This window comes from Drosophila teissieri, chromosome 2R, assembly GCF_016746235.2.
Source record: "Drosophila teissieri strain GT53w chromosome 2R, Prin_Dtei_1.1, whole genome shotgun sequence".
NCBI lineage: Eukaryota > Metazoa > Arthropoda > Insecta > Diptera > Drosophilidae > Drosophila > Drosophila teissieri.
In genome coordinates this window covers 7,866,376-7,877,838 of record NC_053030.1, presented here as the reverse complement: position 1 = coordinate 7,877,838, position 11,463 = coordinate 7,866,376, and the positions used below count along the sequence as shown (strand labels likewise).

Genomic DNA, 11,463 nt, shown 5'->3' with positions numbered 1-11,463 from the left:
TCCCTCAGATAACACTGGCAAAATATGCCTCATTCTTCACTTAATTGAATTGCCTTAATAATACGCCACCACCCGTCTTATATAGAGGAGGCCCTCAACCGAACGCACCTTGTGACTGGCATCAAATGGTCACTATCCACCAAGATTCTTACAAGAGGATCCAACCTGAAAGTACAGGTGCCAAATCTGGGGCTTGGCTTTCGGTATCCAAATCAGGGCTGCGAGACCATCACCAGTTGCGAGTGGTTTGTGCGAAACACCTCCCTGCACAGAGATTTGATAATGACCACGGTCTTTAAAATCAAACAGCACTCGTGTCGTGACCACGAAAGACTAAGGAATCGGATGAAAAACGCACTGTGCAGAACTCCACCACCACGAAGGCTCAACAGACGACAACAAGGAGGCCCCTTCACTCTCCGATCTCCTTTGAGGAGGGTCAGCAGACACTAACGTACCCACGTGCGATTTTTTATGTGTTGTTATTTTCTTAATTAGGATTACTAGCCGAGTCGATTCATGTCCGTCTGTCGAGATAGAAATTTATCGTTCGCACTCCCACTAGCAGAGTAACGAGTAACTGCTAGTCGATTAGCTCGACTATGTATAGCGTTCTCTCTTGTTTTATGTTATCAATGTTGTTAGTATTACAAATATAAATATAGCTAACTATAGTTAGCCGGCGCGCTCAATTGAGCTGGATTAATAACTTCCAAGGGGTATTTACACTGTTAAATATATATTTTTAGCTTGTAAAAATGTTTTAAAATGTTAATTGAGCTGTTTTTTGTCGGATAACTTTCTGAACAATTTACAGGCGACATAGGTTCGCACTCGCCAGGTGAAGGCGGTGGCCACAGCATTTTGGACATGGTGCCACAGGTAACCAGAAGTCTCGTCCACTTCGTCCCGCAGCTGATCAACCGCACTCTTAGCATAAGCAGAAGCCGATGGGATGAAGAGACCACCCTTCATGATCTGCTTGGAGTACGAGTTGATCTTGGTGACCACAAAGTTCGGGGACAGCAGTTGCACATGGATGCCATAGGGCTTCGCCTCGTGGTACAAAGCCAGTGTTAAACTACGGGTGTACGCCTTCGAGGCGGCGTAATAGGCTCCATAGGGCAGGGGCTGGAGCTCCGTTCCGGAACTCACATTGACAATTGCTCCCTTGGTCTTAGACGCCTTCATGCGCTGGAAGAAGATGCGAGACAACTGGGAAACGGCCACCACGTTGGTGTCGATGATGTCTTGTGTTTCTTTCTGGTTCCATTTCAGCAATGATGTCGGCTTGCCGGATCCAACGTTGTTTACTGTGATAAAGTGAGTTTATTAATCCCTGTAAAATCAATCCGTTCAAATCTACCAGCTTAGTAATGCTACTTACCAAGTATAGAAATGGGTACATTAGCAGTTTCCTTTTCGATGTGCTCATAGACCTGCGAACCCTTGGTAAAATCAGCTATCACGATCTTAGTCTGAACACCGGCACCGCTTTCCGCTGAAATCAAACAAAACCAGAGAGAACGCTATAGTCGAATTCCCCGAATATTTGATACCCGTTACTTACCTAGTGGAAGTGCGAAGGAGAAATTTCCACACTGACCGTTTTTTGCGGTTTGTGGGTGGAGATTTTTTGCAAATCGAGAGAATTTTATAGGTCCTGAGATCTCGACGTGCATACAGACCGACAGTTTAACGGACAGACGAACGGACGGACGGACATGACCAGATCGATTCCTCTGCCTGTTACATACTTTTCAACGAATCTAGTATACCCTTTTACTGTACGAGTAACGGGTATAATAGCACTTACTAACATTAGATGTCAATCGGCATAAATGTCCAAATAAAAATCGCATGACTTGCAATCATATTTTCGACAAGTGCTATGCGTGTTCTTTAAAAATGTCAAGTTGTTTTATCAACTATGTTACAATTAGCCATCTAACGGGAGCAATCACAACCACAGTCAAAAATTCAAAGCTATTGAACTTGTTTGTTCGTATAGTTACTGAATTTTAGCTTTGGTTTTACAAAATAATTAGGTAAACTAACTTTAAATATTTTACAACTGTATTATCTTTTACCGATTATAAAGACGATCAAAAAGGTGTGTAGTCACACCGTAGATTACTAATATTTGGCAGTAAGTTTTACCTTCTCACTTACCGATTTCCTTGGCAACCGCCTGGAGTTTCTCCTCGCTTCTGGCGATCAGGACCACGTTGATGTTCTGGCGGGCCAGCTCCTTGGCGTATTCCTTGCCAATTCCATCGCTGGCCCCCGTGACAGCGGCCCAGTCTCCGAAACGCTCCTTGAGGGTGGGCCTAGTATCGCTGAAATACCTGATTTTGAGCAATTTGTACGGCGTTCTTAACTGCTCGTAGAGATAAGAGGCCAAGGCATAAACGCCAACGAAAGTGATGAACGTTGATAGGGTACAGAACATTTTGACGACTTATTTACTATTTTCAATCGACGGCGCAACAGAAAGTACGTGTGTGCGATACGGTCGACTCACTTGAACGGACTGCGGTCACAGAGCAAATTGCACAGTTTCGCCGGGCAGGGCGATGAATTTAAATGGCTCGAATTAATAGAAGTCAGTGCTATCAAAAGGTGTTCGACTTGCCGTTAAAAATACCCCGAATGATTATATTTTGTTCGTAATACCATTTCGCCTATTCAGTTATGGTTTGCCTAATTGTTTGACGTGCTGTTGGCTTGGAAATGGTCAAATTAAATAGGCACAGCCATTTATATGGTTGGATTACACTGGAAATTTGTGAGAAAGGTCGTGATTTCGAGGCATTTGTGCAATTAAGGCATTGGGCTAAAAGATCAGCTAGCTTGTTAGAACAAGTGAAAGTCGCTAATGGATTAAGCTGCTTAAGTCTAAAATGATATAAATGGCCTATTTTATGTGCACCAACAGCTTTTTGTCAACAGCTAAACAAATTTGTTTTTTTTTAATTTTTACTACTTTTTTAAAGGATTATATCATTTAAACTAAAGAAAAATTAGAAAATAATTTAGTGGTGTATTTCACCATCAGGCATCCTTGGAGTCAGTCACCTTCTAATCCGCAACTCCTTCCCCAGATGACATCATTGCCCGTTGGTCGTTGTCCTTTGTTCGCCGAAAGTGCACTCCACACACAACACCACACTCGCACATCACAATTACCGCCTTGAAGCGGCATTCATAAATTAGGGAGGGCCCAGAAAATGGCATTTTACAAAACGCTAAGTACACACACGCCTCCCAACCAGCCGGGAATACCCTTGATACGAGTATCCCCTGAACATCCTGGCTGACTTTGGGGTAAGGAAATCAGGAAACGCTGTGAATCGAACTGCGGAACAAGAGCACGACATGGGTGATATATCAACCATGTGTGTCGACACCCGGGCGCAGGGGAAGAGCCTTTTGGCTGCTGGCAAATCCATTTTGAAAAATATATATTTCCTACCATTTTTCCTCGTTTTTGGCTGCCGCAAACCGCATTTATTCAAGTGTCAAATAAATTCATAGTTGTTCGGTCCAAAAAATGAGAAAAACCGCCATCGACGGGGGCGTCGAGTGTTGGCGTCGGCCAACTAATTAAGTCGAATGGTTTTAAGGCCAGAGCCAGAAAACCGCCAGAACCCATTTGAACCTAATGGCAGCAGCCTGAAAGTATTCAGCGATTTTTGCGCCGTCCCAGATGCCAAAAAGTATTTAACAATTTTTGGAAAATATATGGTATTTTCCAATTTCGAGTGAGGAGCAAACTTATGCTAATCACATTTAATTGCTTTTTAAGCGCACTTTCTGGCAGCTTAGCTAATTAATGTGACTCACACGCATGGTTACTATAGAGTGCGAGAACCTTAAATTTGCAGAGACTGCAGTCGAGCTCTTTAATTTATAGCTTAGTTCTGGAAAAATATTGCAGGCGAATGGCGCCAGTTTTCAGTTCATGGAACATATGCCAAGATAAGAGGCTATCCGGATATTTTTTTAAGGGATTGGGAGCACAAACTGGCGCAGTCATTGTCAAAAAGTCAAACAATTTGAATTATGCCTTGCAATTTGTACATCCGTTTCGACTTGGCCCACAGCACAACGAGTCCTTCGCCCACTCCCTGAGTCCTTTTTAAATATATGAGGGAAATTATTGTTTGCTTTGTTTCGCGTTTGCCGCTGGCGGTTATTCTATTTTCGCTCATATGGGACCAGCTCATGTAATGCTCATTTTTACAGATTTTTATTGTGGTTATTATTGCATTTATTTTGGCAAGGGGAGTGGAGAGCGAACATAATAATGGATAAAGTACTCTGGTTGAATGCTGCTACTAACGAGGGGTAAAGCAATTGCTATGAGTGATACCAAATATGATGATGGTTATGTACAAAATGGTAAAAAAATAAACTTTAGTAGAATATATTTAGTTTTTAAATGACTATGTAGCCAGAAACGTTATAATTTTGAGAATTTTTTGTAATCAACGATGCCAAATCTATGCATACCCTATATCCCCGTTCTGCGCTCTAATTCTTAATGTAATTCCCCCAATTAATTGCCACAACATTCATTTGTAACGCTCTCTAATCTCTGACATATCGTTAAAGCGCATTGCTGGCACTCTCGACTGCCGACTGTTGACTAGCAAGGATGCTTAAGGATGTTTATGCCAGGCACTGAATTTTAAGTAGCTCCAAAGGAGGCTTGGCTTGCCGCATTGGGAAAAACACAGCAGTTGCAGAGGAAAAAAGAGTTGTCAAGTGAATTCGTGACAGGCGAAATGGAGGAGAGATTTCCCTTTTATCTCGACGAAAGAATTCGCCCCTTAAATGGCGCATGAAAATTAGCAAGTTGTCTGTCGGCTGCCATTATGCGGCACACTTTGAATGGCATTTTCGCCGATTTGCCCACTTTTTTCCAGTCTTCTCTTTGATGGTTAGCCATTTAAGGCTAAAGGATTAAACAGTTCTCGGTAGTCAACAGTTAATTAGCAGTTTGCGGTGGTTATTAAAAAAATGTTGCCTGTTTTCCGGAGGAGCAACTTTCGGCCATAAAAGTGCAATCAGTGGTTAAGTTATGTCCAGGATGTGGGTTCATATGTCCGGACGGCACCTGCAGGCGAAACACTGGCCATAAAAAATGACTAACGATTAAGCCGAAAAAGGGAGAGAAGCAGGACCAAAAGCCAGGACAACCGGCAAGTGTCGTTTTGAAAAATTCAAATCTCGTTGCCAATAAAAGCCAATAAAACTCGTAAAATAACTCAAACAAAAAAGTGGGTGGAATGCTGCTGGTGTTGCTGCTGGTTCAAGTGTTTTGTGCCGCAATGTTGCGGGTGGCCATAACCATTCACTTCCGATTCTTGCGGGTTAAAGTTGATCGGCGGAGTTTTGCAGCTGCATTTAGTTGCCTCTCCAGCTGCACAGCGCCACAAATATTTACATACACGTATTTATAGCCATATAGGAGGAATAGGAGGAGCACTACAACGATGACGATGTCATCGTTCCCATGACCGAAAATAGCTTTGCAATTGGATGTGGCGTCTACACCTGTTGGGAATATGTCGACGCCGCAAATGTGGACTGGCGCAGTCCTTTGTCATTATAAAGTTGTACGAATAAGTGCGCTTGACTTGCGGGTACTTAAAGTTCTTTTTGGCTAAAAAATTTGGTGATTAAGTGAAAGCATATGCTGCCACAGATGTAGGAAAAATAAGAAGACTATGAGCTACCCTCTACTCGCACTGCGGAGATATACAGCAGCAAAGCAACAGTTTTGGAGTTGCATTCATTGAGTATAACTTTTTAATGACTTTGTCAGTTCAACTACTTTTCACCTAATTCCATATAAATTAAATAAAAAAAGAAAAAACCCATCAAAAAGAGGAAATAAGATTAATAATAATAATGATTAATACATGGCCCCAAGAATCACTTCTCCACTTGATTACTTATTACGAATACGGAGTAACCTAGGTAACTTAAGATTGATTTTTAAATTAATTCCACGTTTATAATAAAAGCACAATTATAACTCCTTTCTCTAACTTATAATTTATTATATCCATATATTTAATAATCGGTATATTGACCCATTCGAAACCATTTTGTAATCATGCAACCAGGATTTGCATCAATCACGTGGTGTTCTGCTGCAGTTTGCCAGGTGCGGCACAACTCACAGCATGGGCAACGGTGAAACTTTCACAGCAAGACAAGTCCGCAAGTTTGCCCTGGTTTCGAAGAACAAAAAGTATTCAACTTAGGTCAGAATCTAATGGTAAAATCAAAGAAAAGCCCATAGACCCGCACTTGAATGCAAATGACGAATGTTTTCGCGTATTTATGTGATTTTCCACTGCCTTTCTGCACTGCATAAAAACGCATTTTGAATGCAGACGAGACGGCTGACCGACCGAGTCAACAAGGCAAATTAAATTAATATGCGGATGGTGTTCGTCTAAGCTGAGGTTCTCCAATCCTCGGAAGGGGGGAACTCCAGCAGTGCCCCCTGTCGACTCGATGGCCGATATCTGAACTGCATTTTCTGGTGCTGGGTAGACAATTCCTGGCGCTATCGCGATGCCAAATACGCGGCCATGCAAAAAATCGCCGACAGCGACAAAACAGAATAAATATATATATATGTATATGTGGAGACAGAAAAAGGATACAATGTTCTGGGCAGAGGAAGGAATATTCAAAAGTTTTCGCATCCTGTCAGAGGATGCCAGCAAGCGGCAAAAACAATTTCGTACATTTAAATGGCAGCGGAACGGGATGATTCCTTCTTTATGGCATCCTCATACTCGGATTGCTGCTTTTTCCCCAAAAGAAAAATATTGTCTAAAACGAAATGTCGCTTTTGTCTTGCCCTGCGTTCAAAACACATAAATCTCGGCATATGTGCATTAAATTGTTATCCCAGTTCGGCTTAAACATTCTCCTCGGAAAAGGGGACAACCTTTAATTGCCACTTCAATTTTCAATTGTTTTTCTATTCGCCTAACTTACACCTTCCTTGGCTCTTCTGTTCGGTCTGTTTTCCATCGCCGTCTGTGGGCAAACTTAATGACCTGAAAACAATACGATAATGTGGGTGACTCTTCATTGTCTCCGCCCGGCATTTTGTGCGGGCTTAGGAAATTATCAACTCAACGCCTTTGGCAAAAACCGAAAAACGGATGGAAGGTAATTTCCAGGAACACGATTAGAAATTCCTGTTGGTGCTCGAGTAAATAAAAGAAAAAGCAACGCTTTTCGGGGCTTAAAGGGCTTGTAAAAAGGAGTGCAGATAAGGCTAACAGACTAACATATTTGGCTGAGTCCTAAAGTGTTTAAATGGTTGGGTGAAGGATTTAATCATTTGCTAGTATATTCGTGCTTGCAGCCTTAGGAAGCTATTCAATTCTAATGTATAGTTTAAGAAATATCCTATATAGCTTGCAGAATAATAACTTTATTAATGGTGTTTCTATTGAAACAGTTATTGTAACCAAACTCCAGGAACTTTCCCTCAGTCCGTTTCCATACAAAGTCCTTGGATACCAATAAAAAAATAGTGCGATTTTTCTGGCCAAGAAAACTAAACCCTTTCCACCGACCCCCTCCTCTGGTGTCCAGCAATTTGGCAAAAGCCAAGTGGAGGCCACGTGACTAACATAACCAAATGCAGTTATAGCCACCGCCGTCTCGGAGAGCAAGTGCTCGAAAAATGTTTTGTTTGGCAAAAATCAAGATGTGTGGCGACCTTTCGCTTTTTGCTCTCAGCCCGGATTCCCTGCCCACTTTTCAATGGGCTTTTACTGCCCAGTTAGAAGAACAGTTGGCAGCAGTGAAGAGATGCACAGTAAAGGGGAATATGTGTATGGTGTACACTAGGGTGGACTTTGAAAAATGGAGCACATTGCCCTGATTAAAAAATATTAAATATAAATTTAGGAATTATCTAAGATGAAGGACAACAAAACAAAAAGTAAAACACAGTTCAGGCATGTAAGCACTTAGCCGTCAATCAATAAATAAAATTACTCAATACGATAGGTATAATATGTAAAATAAATAATTGTAAAATATTCTCTGTAAGCAATTTGTAACCCTACAATATGATCGTGTAGACCATTTCACATTTGTATACAAATTGTTGAAGATACATACTTTATACGTTTAAGTTAAAATTTTTAAGTTTTTTGCAAGCCTTTTCCAAAAGTCATCTCTTACGTGGGAGCCACCCTGCCACGAACTCGTATGTTTATCTTTGGCCTGGCCTTTGTCTCGCTGAAGTGGTGCAGGAATTCGACGGGGAAAGTGGTTTGGGGATCGAGGATGGCGTTGTTGTCTTTTGGCGCTGTTCGGGCAATAAATAAACGTTTAGTTGGTAGCGGAAACAGGGCGACAGCAACAGCAGTTCCACCCGAATCGGGTGGCGATGGCATTAGGTGGAGGGCAGGTGGTGCTCCGGCATGAGGCGTCCGGAGGAGAGAACTTGTTTTGGCCTCTGGCAGCACGTGCTGCTGCGGTCAACGTGTGGCTCGCATTGTTGTCACACTTTTTGCTGCCGATGGTTAAATGACTGTCGTCCTTCGTCCTTTGGCGGGTGGTTCCTATTAATGGCCGCGTAATCGGTGCTCAATTAACACACGCGAGCTGCGACCCCTAGAATTACACTGAGAGAAAATGAAAGATCTTTAACCATTCTTTTTTTAATAAAACTGTAAAGGCCAAAACGTATTGTTTTTTAAGCGATGTATCGTCTTTGTGTAAAATTTAAGACTTGAATTGTAAATAGTTGTCATAACTGTTTTTAAATTATAAAATATTGGTCCTTGCCTAAAATGCGGTTTTATCAGTGCCGCTGCAACATTGTGGCCTGTACCTAACATGCATTTATTAGAAATTTATTAGCACTGGTTAAAATTTTACATCGAGATTTTTGCTTGGCGCTTGCATAAAATTTTTACACTGGCGCCACTCGTTTCATAACTCAGACAAAGTATCCACTCAGGATGAGAGCGTATGGCTGGTGCTCCAATCCCCGATGGAGCTGGGGACACCCCTGAGTCCACTTATTCTGATTGGCATCGATGCCCTGCGAAGATGTGTCCTTGCATGTGCTAAAACCTGTTGACCATTTGCATTCATTTAGCTCAAGGAGTTCTCAAAGGGCCTTTCCACTCGGCCCTTCGTTGTTTGTTCTTTCGTTGTTCGTTATTCGTTCTTCGTTACTCGCGATTTGCTTTCTTCCTTTGTAGTTTTTGCACTTTTTAGTGCCTCATTTAAATTCTAATTTTATGGCAGCGTTTATGCGTTTGTCGAAAAGCAGCCATGTATTTATGAATATATCTTGCGAAGATCTGCTTGCCTCGCTACCAACTGCAACTGCGTTCATAATTGGCTTGGAATAATAGTTTCTTGCTTTGGAGACTACCTAGCGCAATTTGATTTTCTTTTACCAAAACAATTTGGCGAAATAACAATATGATTACTCATTTCAAGCGATTGACTCTGAACTCAGTATTGTTTTTATGGTTTAATAGGAAGATTGTTCTGCTTTTCTATACTATTTTTATGTATATAACATTAATATTCCATTTAAAATCTAAAAATTGGTTGTATATCTATTTACCTAATCATTCTAAGCAATTTTACCTGAAATTAAAACAAGTTCATTTGGTTTTTTAAATTCCCTATTACTAACATATGCCTGGCCACAACTACCACGTGCTTTTCATAAATCATCTGATTATGTTGTTGTTCGTGCTCAATACTGAATCTGGAATAATTTACTATTTGAATCTCAAAAACATTCAAAATTACTCAAAAACTCTGATAAAGAGCGGGCAGCGCAGAGAGCCGCAGCAGCAGAGGAAAACGAGCTCTGCCGCAGCGACGAGCATTTTCCGAGGAGCTCACGAAGTGCCACGATTTTCCCCAAGGGGGAGGGGGGATCGTTCGCTTGGAGCTCCGCCAGTTGGGCGAAGGTCGGGCGTCAGGGGACGGCGGAGCAGCGGCATGGACGGGATGTGCCAATGCAAGAAAGGCGTAGCCCTTACACACTTGGAAAAATATTCTTCGATATAATATAACGTATTTACCAATTATATTTTTATGAAATTATATATCATATATATACATTGTCAAAGTGCTTATAATTGTTTTTATGAAACCCAACATATACATTTTAAGGTATATTATATTAAATATTTTTCAAGTTAATCTGAAAATAAAATATTAATAGCTAACTTGTAGTTCAATATGGGGCTCATGAATTCACTAAACATTCCCACCTTACTACATCCATGCAAAATCAAGGTTATTTCGTTTATTCCTCAGACGAAAGTCTGCAATTTCTCTGAGTGCATGCGGGGGGCGAGAGAGCAAACGCAAGGAGAAGCCCCCGACGACGATGACGACACAAAAAGCAGAGACGAACTGCGACAAAGAGAACGCCGGAACGGAACGTGAACGTGAACGTAAACGGGAATTCAGAACGTTGCAATCGTTCGAGGGCCTCTGGCTCGCTTTTTGGCAGGCCGCGCGGCCAGTCGTCAGTCAGTTGGCCAACAAACTGGTAGCGTCTGGTGTGGCGAGCCAACAAAAGGCTGGCAGGGCGGCCAACACCGGACCCGGCCCGAATCTGAATCCGGGTCCGGGTCTGGGTCCGTGTCCGTGTCCGGGTTGGATCCGCAACATCTACGGCAGCACGGCTGCCAATTGAGCGGAGTTTGGGTCTCAATTTGACGCGTAGCCAGCCAAGAAGAGTGGCCGGCCAACAACAAAAACAGGTGACGCAGGATGTGGCCAACTGAGGAGGAGATGGCGGAAACGCAGCGCACTTTTTTGGCCACGGTCCGCGTTTGATTAGCCAACTCAAACATCAGGGCCAAGATCAGGGCAATTGACAGCTGGCTCCCTCAGTTTCTGCTTCTGCTTGGCACCCAGTCACAAAGACACACAGTGCCTTATGGCCACTGGACGATGGACCACAGTGGAGCCTGGGCAGTACGCAACACCTGACGCTGCCCGCCGGATACTCCCGTCCGTCCCGATCATACAGCAAATAATAAAAAGCAGATAAACAATTAAATAATAGGAGTATTGCTCCGCAACTGCCAACAACATCCAACGACAACCAGTTGCTCTGTGGTGCTAAAAAGTGAGTGTAAACAGTGTGTGCCTTTGTGAACTGAACTGACCAACGTGCCAAGAACGAAGGGACGAGGAGGTGGGCACTCTGGCTCTGACCCAAGCGATTTGGCAGGAGCTGATTGTTTCATCTGGCCAGGCTTAATGAAAGGACTCGTCCTGGCCACGGCTCCATGTCAAACGCAGCCGGGCAATCGCCAGCGAAGCCCCAAAGGATAAGCATCGCCCAGAACATCGGGATCTCCAGCGAAGGATGCACCAAGAAACAATATTAACAAGAATATTCACCAATGTTAAATATTACCC

The 11,463-nt window shown here is 42.6% G+C and overlaps 1 protein-coding gene across 1 annotated transcript; it reads right to left on the bottom strand.

Annotated features, from left to right (window-relative positions):
* Positions 1–722: 722 nt before the first annotated feature.
* Positions 723–2,556, bottom strand: LOC122613095 (hydroxysteroid dehydrogenase-like protein 1). The gene is made up of 3 exons (XM_043787095.1): positions 2,173–2,556; positions 1,388–1,501; positions 723–1,313 (listed from the first exon to the last, which is right to left on the bottom strand). The coding sequence occupies exons 1-3, from the start codon at positions 2,450–2,452 to the stop codon at positions 772–774; spliced, it is 936 nt and encodes a 311-aa protein (XP_043643030.1). The 5' UTR covers positions 2,453–2,556; the 3' UTR covers positions 723–771.
* Between the last annotated feature and the right edge of the window lie 8,907 nt (positions 2,557–11,463).